General features: G+C 39.7%; 1 protein-coding gene across 6 annotated transcripts in view; it reads left to right on the top strand.

Annotated features, from left to right (window-relative positions):
• KLF12 (Kruppel like factor 12) overlaps positions 1-18,955 on the top strand; it is a 472,578-nt gene that overhangs the window by 376,137 nt on the left and 77,486 nt on the right. For all 6 annotated transcript variants that reach the window (XM_023186345.2, XM_023186338.2, XM_023186329.2 and 3 more), the window contains one exon: positions 17,237-17,299. In XM_023186345.2, coding sequence (XP_023042113.1) covers positions 17,237-17,299 — 63 coding nt within the window. The remainder of the gene's footprint in view (positions 1-17,236; positions 17,300-18,955) is intronic.

Consider the following 18,955-nt stretch of genomic DNA (forward strand, 5'->3'; position numbering starts at 1 on the left):
CTTCTCTCTTTTCTTCTTTATTAGTCTTGGTAGTGGTCGATCAATTTTGTTGATCTTTTCAAAAAACCAACTCCTGGATTCACTGATTTTTTGGAGGGTTTTTTTGTGTCTCTATCTCCTTCAGTTCTGCTCTGATCTTAGTTATTTCTTGCCTTCTGCTAGCTTTTGAATGTGTTTGCTCTTGCTTCTCTAGTTCTTTTAATTGTAATGTTAGAGTGTCAATTTTAGATTTTTTCAGCTTTTTCTTGTGGGCATTTAGTGCTATAAATTTCCCTCTACACATTGCTTTAAATGTGTCCCAGAGATTCTGGTATGTTTTATCTTTGTTCTCATTGGTTTCAAAGAACATCTTTATTTCTGCCTTCATTTCGTTATGTACCCAGTAGTCATTCAGGAGCAGGTCATTCAGTTTCCATGTAGTTGAGCAGTTTTGATTGAGTTTCTTACTCCTGAGTTCTAGTTTGATTGCACTGTGGTCTGAGAGACAGTTTGTTATAATTTCTGTTCTTGTACATTTGCTGAGGAGTGCTTTACTTCCAATTATGTGGTCAATTTTGGAATAAGTGTGATGTGGTGCTGAGAAGAACGTATATTCTGTTGATTTGGGTGGAGAGTTCTATAGATGTCTATTAGGTCTGCTTGCTGCAGAGATGAGTTCAATTCCTGGATATCCTTGTTAACTTTCTGTCTCGTTGATCTGTCTAATGTTGACAGTGGGGTATTGAAGTCTCCCATTATTATTGTATGGGAGTCTAAGTCTTTTTGTAAGTCTCTAAGGGCTTGCTTTATGAATCTGGGTGCTCCTGTATTGGGTGCATATATATTTAGGATAGTTAGCTCTTCCTGTTGAATTGATCCCTTTACCATTATGTAATGGCCTTCTTTGTCCCTTTTGATCTTTGATGGTTTAAAGTCTGTTGTATCAGAGACTAGTATTGCGACCCCTGCTTTTTTTTGTTCTCCATTTGCTTGGTAGATCTTCCTCCATCCCTTTATTTTGAGCCTATGTATGTCTCTGCATGTGAGATGGGTCTTCTGAATACAGCAGACTGATGGGTCTTGACTCTTTATGCAGTTTGCCAGTCTGTGTCTTTCAATTGGACCATTTAGCCCATTTACATTTAAGGTTAATATTATTATGTGTGAACTTGATCCTGCCATTATGATATTAACTGATTATTTTGCTCGTTAGTTGATGCAGTTTCTTCCTAGCTTCGATGGTCTTTACATTTTGGCATGTTTTTGCAATGACTGGTACCAGTTGTTCCTTTCCATGTTTAGTGCTTCCTTCAGGCTCTCTTGTAAGGCAAGCCTGGTGGTGACAAAATCTCTAAGCATTTGCTTATCTGTAAAGGATTTTATTTCTCCTTCACTTACGAAACTGAGTTTGGCTGGATATGAAATTCTGGGTTTAAAATTCTTTTCTTTAAGAATGTTGAATATTGGCCCCCACTCTCTTCTGTCTTGGAGAGTTTCTGCCGAGAGATCCACTGTTAGTCTGATGGGCTTCCCTTTGTGAGTAACCCGACCTTTCTCTCTGGCTGCCCTTAAGATTTTTTCCTTCATTTCAACTTTGGTGAATCTGGCAAATATGTGTCTTAGAGTTGCTCTTCTCGAGGAATATCTTTGTGGCGTTCTATTTCCTGAATTTGAATGTTGGCCTGCCCTACTAGGTTGGGGAAGTTCTCCTGGATGATATCCTGAAGAGTGTTTTCCAACCTGATTCCATTTCCCCGCTCACTTTCAGGCACCCCAATCAGACATAGATTTGGTCTTTTTACATAATCCCATACTTCTTGCAGGCTTTGTTCATTTCTTTTTCTTCTTTTTTCTTTAGGTTTCTCTTCTCGCTTCGTTTCATTCACTTGATCCTCAATCGCTGATACTCTTTCTTCCAGTTGATCGAGTTGGTTACTGAAGCTTGTGCATTTGTCACGTATTTCTCGTGTCATGGTTTTCATCTCTGTCAGTTCGTTTATGGCCTTCTCTGCATTAATTATTCTAGTTATCAATTCTTCCACTCTTTTTTCAAGATTTTTAGTTTCTTTGCGCTGGGTACGTAATTCCTCCTTTAGCTCTCAGAAGTTTGATGGACTGAAGCCTTCCTCTCTCATCTCCTCAAAGTCATTCTCCATCCAGCTTTGATCCGTTGCTGGCAATGAGCTGCGTTCCTTTGCAGGGGGAGATGCGCTCTTATTTTTTGAATTTCCAGCTTTTCTGCCCTGCTTTTTCCCCATCTTTGTGGTTTTATCTGCCTCTGGTCTTTGATGATAGTGACGTACTGATGGGGTTTTGGTGTGGGTGTCCTTCCTGTTTGTTAGTTTTCCTTCTAACAGTCAGGACCCTCAGCTGTAGGTCTGTTGGCGATTGCTTGAGGTCCACTCCAGACCCTGTTTGCCTGGGTGTCAGCAGCGGAGGCTGCAGAAGATAGAATATTGCTGAACAGCGAGTGTACCTCTCTGATTCTTGCTTTGGAAGCTTCCTCTTAGGGGTGTACTCCACCGTGTGAGGTGTCCGGTGTCAGTCTGCCCCTAGTGGGGGATGTCTCCCAGTTAGGCTACTCAGGGGTCAGGGACCCACTTGAGCAGGCAGTCTGTCCATTCTCAGATCTCAGCCTCCGTGTTGGGAGATCCACTGCTCTCTTCAAAGCTGTCAGACAGAGTCGTTTGCATCTGCAGAGGTTTCTGCTTTTTGTTGTTGTTGTTGTTGTTGTTTAGCTGTGCCCTGTCCCCAGAGGTGGAGTCTACAGAGACAGGCAGGCCTCTTTGAGCTGCTGTGAGCTCCACCCAGTTGGAGCTTCCCATCGGCTTTGTTTACCTACTTAAGCCTCAGCACTGGTGGGCGCCCCTCCCCCAGTCTTGCTGCTGTCTTGCCCTTAGATCGCCAGACTGCTGTGCTAGCAATGAGGGAGGCTCCGTGGGCGTGGGACCCTCCCGGCCAGGTGTGGGATAGAATCTCCTGGTGTGCCTGTTTGCTATGACCCTTGGTAAAGCGCAGTATTGGGGTGGGAGTTACCCGATTTTCCAGGTGTTGTGTGTCTCAGTTCCCCTGGCTAGGAAAAGGGATTCCCTTCCCCCTTGCGCTTCCCAGTTGAGGTGATGCCTCGCCCTGCTTCAGCTCTGGCTGGTCGGGCTGCAGCGGCTGACCAGCACCGATTGTCTGGCACTCCCTAGTGAGATGACCCCAGAACCTCAGTTGAAAATGCAGAAATTACCTGTCTTCTGTGTCACTCGCGCTGGGAGCTGGAGACGGAAGCTCTTCCTATTTGGCCATCTTGCTCCACCCCCTAGTCTATGATTTCTAAACATAATCCTCAACTGTAAGCAGCATCACTGTTTGGTAAATATGAAACTATAATATTTGCCACACATTCTACCATTCTAGCTTATGTCTACTTAACATTCTTTAAAAGAGCTGCGTCTTTGCTCATAAAATAAACAAAGTAAGGTGTTGTTTAAGAGTGTGGCATGGGAGTCCCTCAGGCCTAGACTTGAGTTTCAACCCTGGTATGTGCCCTTGGGTTAGGTACATAACCTCTCTAAGCTTGCCTTTCTTGTTTGCAAAGTGAGAATAATACTTACATGACAGGCTGTTTTTTGGTGAGGCTCTCCAGTGAAACTCTAAGCACAGGCCAGGCGCTGTGGCTTATGCTTGTAATCCCAGCACTTTGTGAGACTGAGACAGGCAGACCACTTGAGCCCAGGAGATCGAGACTAGCCTCGGCAACATAGGGAGGCTCGCCTCATGTCTACAAAACATAAAATAACTAGTGGAGCGTGGTGGCAGGCGCCTGTAGTCCCAGCTACTCGGGAGGCTGAGGCAGAGGGATCGCTTGAGCCTAAATGGTCAAGGCTGCAGAGCCATGATTATGCCATTGCACTCCAGCCTCTATGACTGGAGTCACACAGAGGGAGACCCTGGCTCAAGAAAAACAAAAAAGAAACTCTTAGCACAGTACAAAGTTCATGGAAGCTCTTGCTTTAAGAACCCACTTGTGTTTGTGTAACTGCCAAGTGTCATGGAACACTGTCATGCCTATTCTTTGTCACTCAGTTTTTCCCTCAAGCATTTTCAGGCTCTCCTTTTCCATTGGCTCCTTTGACTTAACATACAAAGGTGTGGCTTCTGTTTTCTTTTCTTTCTTTCTTTCTTTTTTTTTTTTTTTTTGAGACGGAGTTTCCCTCTTGTCACCCAGGCTGGAGTGCAGTGGCGTGATCTTGACTCAGTGAAACCTCTGCCTCCCGAGTTGAAATGACTCTCCTGCCTCAGCCTCCCAAGAAGCTGGGATTACAGGCATGCGCCACCCCTGCCCAGCTAATTGTTTTATATTTTTCGTAGAGATGGGGTTTCACCATGTTGGCCAGGCTGGTCTCGAACTCCTGACCTCAGGTGATCTGCCCATCTCAGCCTCCCAAGATGCTGGGATTACACGCGTGAGCCACCATGCCTGGCCTTCTGTTTTCTTCAAAAAAAGACAGAGTAAGGGAGAGAAAGAGGAGGAAGGGAAAGTTTACCTGGATATTAGTCTTTTTCATTTCTAGGCCTTTTGCACACCCGTTGCCATTGAATTTTTTTTTCTTTGTTTTTGTTTTTTTGAGACGGAGTTTCATTCTTGTTGCCCAGGCTGGAGTGCAATGGCGCAATCTGGCTCACTGCAACCTCCACCTACCAGGTTCAAGCGATTTTCCTGCCTCAGCCTCCTGTGTAGCTGGGATTACTGGAATGTACCACCACGCCTGGCTAATTTTCTATTTTTAGTAGAGACAGGGTTTGTCAGTGTTGGTCAGGCTGGTCTTGAACTCCCAACCTCAGGTGATCCACTTGCCTCAGCCTCCCAAAGTGCTGGGATTACAGGCGTGAGCCACCATGCCTAGCCACCATTGATTTCTTATATGACACTACCTTGTACGTTATTCATCTGAAGTGAAATCTTCCACTTTTAAGAGAGAAAAATCTCAAAACATCGATTGCATCGTCAAGGACATTGTGCCTTCTGGGATGTACTCCCTTAGCAAGAACTCCTTCTTCCCACTAAGGTAGTCATGTGCTCAACCAATCGTCCCCTCTTCCTTTTTGCACATACATCTTTCCTCACTCATATACTTGGCTGCCTCTCCATGCCTGCACAAAAGTTGTATCTTAGGAGACCCAGCCCAAATCTCACACCATTCACTGGAAGGAATTTTTCTCTCCTCTGACCTCTTGAAGTAATCACATTTCCATGATTTCTTTATGTTTAGTTATCTGCTGCCTTCCAACTATTCTTCTGTTTGCAGAATTGGGTGTTCTTAATCTTACACTGTTGTTGTTTAACCTTTCTGAAACTATTGTATACTTCCCCAATTGGACTGTTTTCTTCTTTTAAGATCAGAGGCTATATCTTAGATTTCTTTAATATTACCTAAATTGACTGGCAGGTGCATTTAATGTGGGAATGCCTAATCCATTTAAATCAGTTCCTTCCTGTTCATGTATTTTTTTTTCAATCACAATGGTAGAGTGCTTCATAAGCAACCAGAACAATGACGTAGGGATTCATATGAAAAATAACCAAAATAACCAGATGTGCTTTAATTTGGCTATTTTGTTAATATAGTAATAACCAATATGTGTTTCTGCGGGGTAAACTCTGTACCCTCTTTGGCTTGTGCTACATGAAGCAGTGGAAACCGAATACCAATGGCTGGAAGTAGGGCAGAGGGGAGAATAGTGAATTTGAGTGTGACTAGTATAAATGATGTTGATCAAATGTGAGAGTTCCAGTGCATTTTGAAAGTGCTTGTATGGTGGGTGCATTGCTATTTGTCCAATCCTATTGGTGGGCTGACATGTGATACTTTATAAGCTTCTTGCCAATCTCCACAAGTACCTTTAGCCCTGTGGGTACTGATTTATGTGTTTGGCAGCTCTTACACTCAGATGCCAACTCCTGAAATAAAGTGTCTCAGTATAAGCTGGTAGGTCAGGTCCTGGCTTCTTTGCCTTGAAGTTCTCCAAGCTTCTTGGCTGTCAGTATTGGCAGTGAGGAAACTGCTACTACAGCTGTTTACGGATCAGACTGCTCTGTGATTCAGTACTGAATCCATCTCTTGGACACCGTTCCTTTTGATTTATTTGGTGTCCACTTAAAGAAAAACAAATTGGGACTTAAATACACACACACCTACATAAATCCGTTTCTTTTTAACACATTATTTAAAATAATAATAGTCACATTTAATTAATAGATTGAAAGTTTTCTAGCATTTGAAATTTTATTGAAAGTGAAATGTAAGCTATATTTTTTCCTTAGAGATGGCTTATCATCTTTAGAAGCTAGTTTATACCATTTTCATTATGCCTGTGAACCAAATGATGTAAAATTTTGTCCTATTCAAAGAAAAAATGGTACAGCTTAGTGAGCTATAACACCTTCTTGAGAGAATGCTAAATTGTAATAGGTCCAATTTGAGGTGACAAAATGTCTGTATTACATACTTTAACTTTGCCTCTTTTTATAGCCTAAATGAGGCATCTCAAAATTAATGTAGCCAGAGATCGCTAAGGCATTTGAAGTAATTCCTCGACTACTTATTACTTTTTCTCAACAGAGCTCACCAAATAAATGGTGTTACCAGTGGGACTAATAGAGTAACTACCAATCAGAATGTCTGCCAGTTCATGAAATGTCTCCAACCCAATTCACACTAACAACTGAATAAACTATTTCAGTTCATGTAATGAAGAACTAGAACCTTAATGTACCATTTACTGAACAGTGAAAAATAATATATATTTATATCCATGAAAAGGAAAGTGGAAAGTCGAAGCAATTATCAGGATATCTCGGGTCAAAGTAAAATTTGGGATCTGTGTAACCTAGATAAATGTCAGTTCCGTGATATAGGTTGTATTTCTCTGTACACATAATCTAAATTTCCCCAAAACTTACCATAGCATCATTTTATCAACCTTTGAAAATGCCTTTGTCTCTTTTTCTTTTACTCTTTTCTTTCTAACACTCTTCAGCATTCCATTTATTAGTAATTCTGTACTCAGTTCATGCAAAAAAACCATTAAAGGTGGAATTAATGAGTTTTTACTTTAAAGAAAGAGTGATAGGCCAGGCACAGTGGCTCATGCCTATAATCCTAACACTTTGGGAGGCCGAGGTGGGCGGATCACCTGAGGTCAGGAGTTTGAGGCCAGCCTGGCCAACATGGCGAAAGCCTGTCTCTACTAAAAATACAAAAATTAGCCGGGCATGGTGGCACATACCTGTAATCCCAGCTACTCAGGAGGCTGAGGCAGGAGAATCACCTGAACCCAGGAGGCAGAGGTTGCAGTGAGCCGAGATCATGCCATTGTATTCCAGCTTGGGGTACAGAGCAAAACTCCATCTTTAAAAAAAAAACAAAAAACAAAAAGTAAGAGAGAAGGTACATATATATGCACACACAGACACACACACATATACTTTATATTTTTAAACATGTATAGGTTGAGTGTTATTGATAATAACTGTTGAATGAAAAACTATATCACAAAATAAAACACAGAAAAAAATAATTTCTAATAGATCTGTATTGCTTATATTATTATCCCAGCAAAGCCCTGGCACTTGAAAATTATTTTATTTTGAAATAACTTTAGAATATAAAAGTTGCAAAATTATTACAGAGTTCACATATACCTTTCACCCAGTTTTTCTAATGTTAATATCTACATCCTTATAGTATAATTACTCACACCAATAAATTATCGTTGGTTCAACAATTAACAAAACTACTGACCTCATTTGGATTTCACCAGTTTTTCCACTGTGTCCACTAATTTCTCTGGCAGTGAGGAAGTGACGGATGGATCTGCCATGACATTCTGGCTTGGGATGGTTCCAGGTGTAGGCCGATACAGGTCCAAAGAACCCACATCTCCTGTAGGGCCAAAGCTTTTCTTTAAGGTACATCATTTTTCACTCACCTTCTCTTACATTTTGTACTTTATCTTTTTAAAGTTTATATATATAGTTTGTATATGTATATACACACATATATTGACATTTATTTTTTCAGATTATTGCAGCAACACATCTGTAGGAAAAAATAAGGCTACTATTGTGAGTTCTCATCATCTCTTTTTATTTATAGAGCAGTATGTAATGTGTGCCTACTTTGTACTGGACATGCGGCCTGGTACTAGGCATAAAGTGTTGAGCTAAGGAGAAATAGTTCTTACTTTTTATCAAATAATCACTCTCCATATAATTACAAGCCTTATAAGTGCTGTGAAGGGCAATGCAGGGAATGATAAGAATCTGTAAGATGGAGACATGATCCGGTTTGGTGAGTTGGAGAGAGAGAAGTGACATTTGAACTGAGGAGCTGAGCAAGGGATAGGAGTAAACTAGGTGGGGCTGGTAAGGGGGGTTGTGAGTAAAAGGACTAGCATGTGCACAGACACTGAGCTGAGAGCAAGAAACAGGAAACAGAAGGGGATGTTGTAGCATCGTAAAGCTTGGAGAGGGGAGTGGCTGGCCAATAGGCATTCGGGCTGTGTTGAGATTTGGGTCAACTTCAAAAGCAATGGAAAGCCATTAAAGGGACAGTGGATCTGAAAAATATCACTGTGCTATAGTGCTGCCAAGGGATTAGGGGAGGTGGTAAAAAAGAGGAATGGGTTAAAATAGGTGGGTAACTGTGGAAATGGAACACAGATAGAATGGAGATAGTGTCATAGGCATCCCTGTTTGTGGATATGGAAAGACTTCAGACCAGGGTAACTCCTGGGTTTCTGGGTTGTTTAACAGAATTGATATTGGTGTTAATGACTGCTCAAAGCAACACTGAAGGAAAAGCAGATTGTTTTTTGCCTTTCTGATATCAAAAATCTCTTTTCTGTCCTGATGTTGGTCATGAGATCATATGAGACTGAACTGAGTCATGAAACTCCAACCTCCCATCCAGTGAGATCCCTGGTATTCTCTGAATGAGTGGGAAGAGAGGTTTAAAGTCAATCAAGAAGATGTCCTGTTCCCTGGGGTCCTGGCCCTGGTCTGGTGGTCTTCTCACTTAAATACTGCCTCCATGAAGCTCAGGGCTCACCTGTGATTTATATGCTAAGGATACTCAGGTCTCTGGCTCTTCTCAGAATTCTCTGCTGAACCCCAGATATATATGTGCATCTGACAGTTAGAAACTTGTATTCTTTTTTAATCCAGAAACATGATCCTCCTCCTTTATTCCATGTATTAGCTTCTTTGATTACCCACATTAGAAGCCTGGATGTCATCCAAAAATTGTTACCTTACTTCTGCCTCGCTTGCCCACACCTCACATATACTTAGACCAGGTCCTGGAGATAATGCCTAATCTGTGTCCATCCTCTTCTCATTCCTCCCCCAACCCACCGTCATTCCCGCTGTGTCCATCTGAATCCTGCTTTGTGACGTTATTGCAGGTGTCCTCCCATGGCCTCCTGTGCCTTGCATTTCCCTCTGGCCACCCTGTGTACTGCTGCCAAGGTGATTTTTCTGGTATACAAATCTGATTGTGCCAGTTCCAATCTTAAAATTCTTTGGTGGCTGTCCTTTAATTCTGTTTGAGTTGACCATTTACCACAACACACAACAACTGTAATCTCCTGCCCCTCCAGGCTCACTAAACCCTTTCCTCTAGTTGTCTACACCAATTTATGGTTTTGCTATTGGACACGGTTCTACCCTTTGTTGCTTTTTTGTATCTCCAGAATTCCCCTTTCCTTTTCCACATCTGAGAAATGTATCCTTTAAAGTGTACCTCATTCCTTGTCCTAGGGAAACTCCCATGTTTATTCCAAAGCTTAATTCAGATGCCCCATGGCCATTTATCTGCCCCTGTGGCTGTTAATCACATGACACCATCATGGTCAATTATTTGTCTAAGCTCACTTGCAGTGCTGGCTTCTTCAAGTCGGGAACCGTGTTTGAATCCTTGTAGTATCCTCTCCCCAACACACTTCATAGCACGTAGGAGCCTGGAACACACTTAAGAACTTAGAACAATGCCTGGCATAGTAGAGATTCAACTAATATTTGAATTAATGAGTAATAGGTGTACAATAAATGTTGGTTAAGTAAAAGATAGGGTGTATATATGGCTCTGAGCAATAGAGGAAAGGCTGATATGGCTGCACAGCTCTGTGACCCAGTTCCCAACTCCTTAGACATTTATGTATTGATATGTGCATCTGAATCCCATCTTAACATCAAGCTTATCTCCCGCAAATACTTCCAAGAATCTTTCCCCTCTGGCCATGCCATATTATCCACTTCCTACCTTGAATTCACTTTCATACTTAGATGAGTAACTTAGCTCCTCTTCTTGGAGTGCTTTTCTACCATTGTTCAATTTTGCCTCTGAAAATTGTACCTATTCTTTTTGTCCTAGCCTAAAAGTCTCTTCCTCCTGGAAACCTCTGGTATTTCACAGTTTGAATTCATTCTAACCCCATTTTTACTTTTATGAAATTTGAAATCTCTTCTAATTTTCCTATCCTAGTTTGTAATAGTTACTACCTGTTTATCTCAACTGGACTGTAAGCTGCTTGAGGACAGGGATCCTATTTTGCTTACAATGCAAGACCTTGCACATAGTAACTGTTGAGTGAAGTTTGTTGGATTGTATTAATAATTTTCAATTATTGATGCTTTAGGTGCTCTGGAGGTTTTCAGTAAGTAATTCACTGAGATTGCTCAAATTTCTAAACCTAAAACATTTTTATATTTTTCGATACTCAGTGTTTAACAAATGTTTATGCATCTATGCCACATGTTTATTATATGTGGACTATGCACTATGCTAAGCTCTGAGGATGCAATAGTTTCTTAGACAGATATGGTCATTGCATCCATCCTGGAAGTTGGAGTTTAGTAGGAAAATCAGGCCAATCATACAACAGCTATTTATTGAGTGCCTACTTTAGTATCAGGTACTGGAGATATGACAGTGAGCAAAAAGAGAAAAGTTCCCTTGTCCCTTGGAATATGCTGTCTAGTTGGGGAGACAGGTTAAATAAACTAAACATACTAACAAATATAACCTTGAGTTAACCCATGCTAAGTACCCCGTGCCATGAGAATTCAGAGCAAGTTGACCAAGACCTGGAGGTTAGGGAGGGCGTCTTACAGTTGAGCATCAGCTTAGCAAGGAGAGAGGAGAACATCTAGTGTCACTGCCCCAGAGAGAGCAAGTGGGGATGATGGGAGATAGGGCCAGGATTAATTAATACATTATAATTGCACACCAAATGCTCTTTTTAGAATTCCTCATTCTCTTGGTATATATCAGAAATAAATGTTTCCTTCAAAATGTTATATTTTTAACACAGTTTAACTTCTCTCTTTCAGTGTCTATGGCATTATAATAAGAGTTATAGTAAACAAACAAAAAAAAAAGTTCACATATTGGCTGGGCATGGTGGTTCACGCCTATAATCCCAGCACTTTGGGAGACTGAGGCAGGAGGATGATTTGAGTTCAGAAATTTGAGACCAGCTTGGCCAACATGGTGAAACCCCATCTCTACTAAAAATACAATAATTAGCCATTACAGGTAGCACATGCCTGCAATCCCAGCTACTCAGGAGGCTGAGGCAGGAGAACTGCTTGAGCCCGGGAGGCAGAGGTTTCAGTGAGCCAAGATGGCGCCACTGCACCCCAGCCTGGGTGACAGAGCAAGACTCAGTCTCAAAAAAAAAAAAAAAAAAAAAAAAAAATTCACATATTAATTGCATATAGTATTTAAGTTTGGGCCACTTTTCTAAAAGTAACATAAATGGCTTTTCATGAGAGAAATTTTCGTATAAAGGCAGGTGAAGAACCTTTTAAAAATATATGGCATTTCTAATAGTCATTTAATCACTGGCCTGAGGAAAACCTGAGAATAAAAAGGGCCCACTGAATTTAAACACTGGTCACACTCATATTTTTATTTGGTCACGGGTAGTGTATTTATATTAAAATAACTTCTAGAGTAACCTGAATAATCAGGAGAACTTGTATTCAATATAACTGAGTGTAAGAAGAAGGCAATACCAAGAAATATTGTTAAATTGTCTTTTATATAATTCTGCATAGGAAAATTCTGATATTTAGTAATTGTGGAATTATTTCTAGGTTAATCTTTTCTTCAGCAAATGTAGTAAACTGAGTTGTTAAAGTATGTATTATGTTTAATGCTTTGCACAATGTATAGATAATAATTTAATCATTAACCTAATTAAAATATAGGTTCATGATTATATAACCTAAATGGATTTAGAAAAAGAACATATTTGTACATAATAATTTCTTATAATCTTGAAATAAAATATCTTGCAAGATGAGTGATGTTCTACAAGAAAGATTTCATTGGTCTGTGGAATAATCATTTATTCTCATTCTTCTCAGTATGAAACAGCCTCTCTAACTTATGGGGTGTGAGCACAAGTGGACTCACATGTTATTCTAAGGTTTTTGGCCTGAGCAACTGAGTAAATAATTCCGCCATTTTTGAAATTCAGAAGATACCAGAAGGAACACCTTTTTTTTTTTCAGAGCAAGGTTGATATTAAGAAACCTGGGTCTGGTTTTCACAGAAGATCTAAGGCTGAAGGTAGACATTTGGGAGTCATGATGATATGGGTGGGAAGGTCATGAAGGTAGCTATGTTGGAGCCTCTTTTAGCTACAGAGTGAGTTTAAATAGTGCAGAGGAAAGGTCATAGGAAAGTGACAACTAGCCCATGCCAACATTTAGAGTTTGAAAGAATGAGAGCGGGAGGTTCAAGCAAAGGAGAAACAAAGGAGGAAAGCCAGAAGAATGTCTTGGCTGCTGAGTAAAGAAGCTGTTCAAGGATAGAGTGATAAGTTATGTCAGTGGCTGCTGAGAATTTGAGAAGTTGAGGACTGAAAATTCACTATCAGATTAGAAAACATGGAGACTATTGATGGCTGTGATGAGGGTGGTTTCATCAGAGGGGTGTGGACACCAACTACATTGGATTCTAGAGAAAATGGAACGTGAGGAAGCATGAATATAGCTAGAATTAATTTCTGCCCTCTAAAATTTACATGTGTTGTACATTATGTATTTAAATACAGTGCTAATATAACAAGGAACATTCATAAACAGTTAAAGAGATAAAGTATATTATTATGACTGTACTTGTTGTAAGTACCCACATGCTTCATATTTAGTCCAAGGAAACCATTCCTTCAACTTTGTATCTACTTATATTATAAAATGTTTGATTGGGCTTAAATACATGGAAAATTTCCTATTTAAGACCCTGATGCTAATTCATCTTATTATATCCTCTGGGCTGGCTGGAGGGAATTTATATAAGTATCAGATGATAATCTTACATCATCCTGAGTAGGATGATGTCAGACAGGTCAGACGTACCTTTGTTTAAATCCTGACTTCTCTCTTTACTACCTATGTGACCCCAGCAAGTTACCTAATCTTCTAAGCCTATTTTCTCAAAGATAAAATATGGACAGTAATGACATGAGGATAAATTAAGATATTATGTCTTAATTATTTAGCATAATGTCAAGCAAATAGTAAAGGCTCTGTAAACGGGTGCAAATTTGCATTGCCGGGATTACTCTCTTGTTCTTGAATTGGTCATAACTTAAATATTATGCAATTTAGTACACAGAAGATAGATCTTCTAATAAAGAACAGAAAAATGAGCTGCCTGAGAGTAAGCCATACCTTATAAGCCATAGTTTTTGGTTTGTGTTACTCTGTCCATGTTTATTTCTTGGTTTGTTTCCTCACCTTTAGTAAAGTTGTATAAGCATAGTAGGTAAGACAGCAGGCTCTGTAGAGCAGATTTGTAATCTTAATCCCCTGGAATTACCTGGATAGTCCAGCTCTATCCTCTATCTACCCATCTTTTCATGTCTAATCAGCACTGCTAGTGATAATAGCTAACATGTATTGACTGCTTCCTAAGTACTGAGCACCGTTCTAAAGATTTTATAGCTGTTAACTGATTTAAACCTCGCAGCCCTAGGTAATAGGCACCATTATTACCTCCATTTGCCCAGATGAGGAAACTGAGGCACAGAGAGGTTAAGTAACTTGCCCAAAGATGACACAGTTGGTAAACAGTGAAGCTGGGATTCAGTCAGGCAGGCTGTTCACACAATTTTCACTCTTAACCACTTCATCCTAATTCCACTTGGGATGATAAGATTGCATTACATTATCACAGCTTTTCTGTGGTGCAGATAGTAAAGTGGGACCAGTATCCTTCCCCAGCAATTAATGAGTGGCTGATGATTTGTGTTGGGGATCAAGGTGTTTCGTCCCACCTTCAGTCACCAGGGGGTGCCATTCAGGTGGGTTTATGAAAACACTGAAAACCGGAGTGATGGTATTCTCTTGATTAGCTATAAATGGTAGTCATTAAGATGCAAGGTTTTGAGGGTCAGGTTCTTTGGTGCTTACACCCAAAGAAGAAAGAGCCATTTTTGTATTAAGTCATCTAAAGTTCTCATGTGCTTAGCAAGAAAGCTAAATTAAGCTCTGCACTGGGTAAAATTATAAACATGCTCTCTGCTCCAGATGAGTAAGTGTATATAAATAGAACAATTGGTACACATGGCCCTAATGGTATAGCTTCCCTGTTCTCTATGTAATGTAAATCACCAAATGTGAGCATTTCCACCTGACAAACTGTCAGTCTCAGAAGAGCACATTCAATACATGTTACACAACAACCAAGATTGCCCTTTTCTTCAGCATGGTGTTTTTTCTTTCCACATCCAGCAGTTAGTACTAAGGCCTGAAACCCTTAGTTACAGAACAAAGTGGCTTAGCAGTAATCGAGCCTGTGTGAGGCTAAGGGAAGAATAATGAACATTCCCTGCAAGCTTCCTGCCTAGATGCAGGTGCAGGAATCAGGAGGTCATGAATAATGCATGACATGCAGATTAGGTGGTGGTTTCTCCTACTGAGGTTTTGACGTTGCTACCTGCCTGGCTTCTATATGTGGAAAGAAGGCAGAAGAGGATGGCAAAAAGTGTTAACAGTTTAAAGACTGAGCTCAAAAAACATGCCATATCCTTTTGAAGAAATAAAATTCAGGGGGTTGGTGAAGTGCAAGGCTTATGGTCTACTTTATCAAATGAAGTACGGGCCAAGTTATCAGTGTACTTCTTCCCTTTGAGGACAAAAATAAAGCTTTCTTGATTTACCTTTTTAATTTAGGAAACCTTGTAATTATTCGTTCATATACACACAATCAGGACTTCTTTTCCAAAGACTTTCCTAAAGAATTCTTTTCCTGAGACTGCTAAACCATTATAGAAATTCTCCATTTATAGTATTTGATCTATGGATCAGTGAAATTTTCCTAAAAGATACAAATACCTAGAGAATGTTGTAATTATGTATTAAACAGACTCTCTTTTTCTTCACTAATGTATGCAATAAACAGCATCAATAAGAGAATACTTCTGTCATTAAACTTCACCCAGTGGAAATTTCATGATGAAGTAGTTTCTTTGTACTCCCAGGGTTAAGGAGGGGACAATATAAAAAAAGTAAACGTCTAAAGGATAGAGGACAAATTAAAGAACTGTGAGTTTTTGGGGCTGATTAAACTTTATTTAAATAGTTAGAATTGTGATACCCCAGTGCGGGTATAGGAAAAGTTCAGGAAAATTTCTTGCACTTCCTCTTAGGTCAGGGGGCTTTAACCGGGGAGAAGTTTTTTGGCTCAAATATCCATTTTAAGGATTGTATTTCAAGCAGACAGAAAGTAAGAAAGTAAAAGAATAAAAGAAAAAAATTATGCTTGCTACCTTTCGTATAATTTTTATGTACTTTTATTGCATTTCCCCCCTCTTTGTCCAATTTCGGATACTGGATTATGAACTGGCTTTCATTTCTAGCCGAGTCTGTCATTTCCACTAGGCCCCAGTTTGGCTGGACGCCAAGACCAACAGGTGATCCTTGTAGCTGCAAAACAGCAGGAAGTGGGCCGTGCTTGAATGAGACAGTTCACCAGAGGGGCTGTCTGGCCTCTCTCCATCTTTCTGCATAATTAACACCCCCTCCCCCATGCCGAGCAGAAAATCTGTGCTGAGCAGCTCAGCTGCAGCAGCCATTGAGAAGCGCTGTAAGGAAAAGAATGTTAATAAGGGATGTTAGAAGAAATAAGCCTTCCGAGTGCAAAGTGCAGTCTGGCTCTGGGTTTAGGGAAAGATTGCAGTTGGCCCTTAGGTGGGACTGGAACTTCTTTATCTGTTTCGGAATGATTTTCATTTACTAAATAACTACAGAGAGCTGGGTTTCTTACAAACTGGACTTTAAGACCAGTTTTATATCCCCATTTTTCTTCTTGTAAATAAGAGCAATGTATGAAGCATAAAGGGTGAAAGTAATATAAGCTAAGACTGCTTAGATCTCACAAATCCTGGCTAAAGATAGACCATAACAGGAAGCTGGCAGCCGGAAGTAGGGCGTATTGTTTTGCCAGTTAGTGACCCACAAAGAGGCGGAGGTTTACTAGCTAGGCTTTGATTGGAAGATAACAGCAGCTCCCGGAAGCTTTAAGCTATTTCCAGTGGATGAGTCCAACCCTGGAAGCTTGGAAAGCAGTATATTCTTCACTTCTCCTTTATCTGGCTAAAATTTTGAATTGGCTTTATTTCTTCAAAGCCCAGTGGTAGCGCATCACTTCCAGAATGAACTCCTCCTAGGAGTACCTGTTCACCCTTCCTTCCTCCCCGGTGCCCGCAGATTCTGTCACAGCATATTTGAATGATGTTGTCTTGCTTCCTAGAGTTTTAAATATGGTAGAATGAAGGAGGGGGCACTTAGACGCCTCTTTGTGCCCACCCTCATGGGAATAGGTACAAAGAGGGCTTACTGAACCCAGGCACCATACCTTAGATAACTTTTACCCACTCTTGTACCTGGCAAGGGTTAGGTATTTAGTCACTTTTGTTGGACTGAATGAGTGCATCAGTCCCGCCTCTGGGAGTCTTCAGAGCGAACATTGTGACAGACCTGTTGTCTTGAGAGTGGTTAAGAAGGAAAAAAGGACCACAGATTTGCAGGCATAGGAATTTCATTGCATCATTTACTAAGACTGGATCAAGTTCTGGGGATTTTGTATTAAGCAATTCTAAAAGAGATTATTTATAAAACGGATGCCATTTTTTAAATTTGCAATTGGGAATATGCTTTTTCAATAACTGGATTATTCTCATCTGTCTACAGGGTACATCCGTCCCCAGTATCAAGGGTCCGGGGAAATCGAATGAATAATCAAAAGTTTCCTTGGTGAGTATACAGTCTAATATGAGAATTTGTAGGTCTTATGGGAAATTTTAATAGGGCTTATGTTAAAATTAAGAGAATTCCTACTTCTCTATACAGAGTGCATTCCTGCTAACTGGACTATGTGGTCTTCCTTTCCTCTGGACAGTTTGAAATAAGTATAGATAGAGTTCCTTTCCAGCCAAAACTCTTCATTCACCAAAAACCCTGTGTAACGTTTTTTAAAATAGATACGACCTAAAGTTCCTAAGATTATAAACTCTTACCTGTTTTAAAGAATGTTTCCTTTTTTTCCGAAGATATATAGACCCAGCTATTTCTCAGATGCCAACTTCAGCTTCTCACAAAGATTTTCATAGTTAATGAATCTGTTACACTAGTTTTGGGGATTACGACCTCAGTGCTTTTTTTCCTTGCCGTAGCCTTAAATATCCAGGAATTTTTTTTTTTTTTTTTTTAATTTGGGGAGTACCAAGATCATCTTTAACTGATGGGTTCTTGAACAAAAATATAGATGGAATTTTGCAGAAACAACCTGAAAAGTTATTTCAACCAGAAAACATTGATTATTGATTATTTAGAGAAGCGATTTAAAGTGTTTCACAAATATTTCATGTGAAACAGCAACAACAAAAATGTAGGCTCAATATGTATTTGTTTATATTACTCCTTTCCACAAAATTAACCTTTTAACACATAATGTATTGTTAAGCAAAAAAAAGAAAAATTAAAAAAAGAAAAAAATGAACTGTGGCTGTTTTACTTCAAAGATGAATGGAAATTCCATTTTACTTCATTGAATTATAGTTAGAATGAGATTTTGATTAAAACTATGCCTTTTTTTTAAGTATGGGAAGATGATTACCAAAGATTGAGCTTCCAAATTAATTTTATTCCTAAATCAAGATTATTTTTAGACACAAAATAATGACACTTTGAATTTGAATCATGCCTAATCAGCTCACCTCCCTTCCCCCATTAAATCTAATTAATTCTCACAATAGCTTGGTGATGTTGTTAAATATTGTGCTTTTCTTTTTCACAGAGGGGGAAATGGGGAACAGAGGATACAGTCATTTGCTTATACCTTACCTTAGAGCCGGGCATCCTTCCTGGTTTCTTACCATTGCTAAAGCATATTATCCCCTGTCCAGCTTGAAAAGCTAAGGAGATAATAATATAATGGTCATTACATAAAAGGAAAGGGAGAAATCCAGTCTGTTGTTGACTTCACACACCACAAGCTAATGGGTAGACTACAGAATTGTCAGGTATGAGATCCAGTTTCCGCAGCTTGGTTCTCAATGGCTAAGTGTAAAACATGGAGTAAATAACAGTTTCTTCTCTTGACTTTTTCTCTCTGAAATATTGAAGTAATGATGTCCCTGCATAATTCATAGCATGTTATTTGTTTAGTAAGTGTAAACCACTTGTATCTCCAGAGAAGTAATCCATGAAAAACAAAAGTGATGTTTACTACTAGCCTTGAGAAAATTCAACTTTTATTTATTCAGCAACATTTATTTACAGTTCCAGGCACTGTAAGAAGCACTAGATTAGAAAGATAAATAAAACATGGTTTCTATCCTCAATAGCCTACCTGTCTTGCAGGGCAGATGTGTGTGTGTGTGTGTGTGTGTAATGTCATATACACAGACA

The sequence above is a fragment of the Piliocolobus tephrosceles genome, chromosome X (genome assembly GCF_002776525.5).
Source record: "Piliocolobus tephrosceles isolate RC106 chromosome X, ASM277652v3, whole genome shotgun sequence".
Taxonomy (NCBI): domain Eukaryota; kingdom Metazoa; phylum Chordata; class Mammalia; order Primates; family Cercopithecidae; genus Piliocolobus; species Piliocolobus tephrosceles.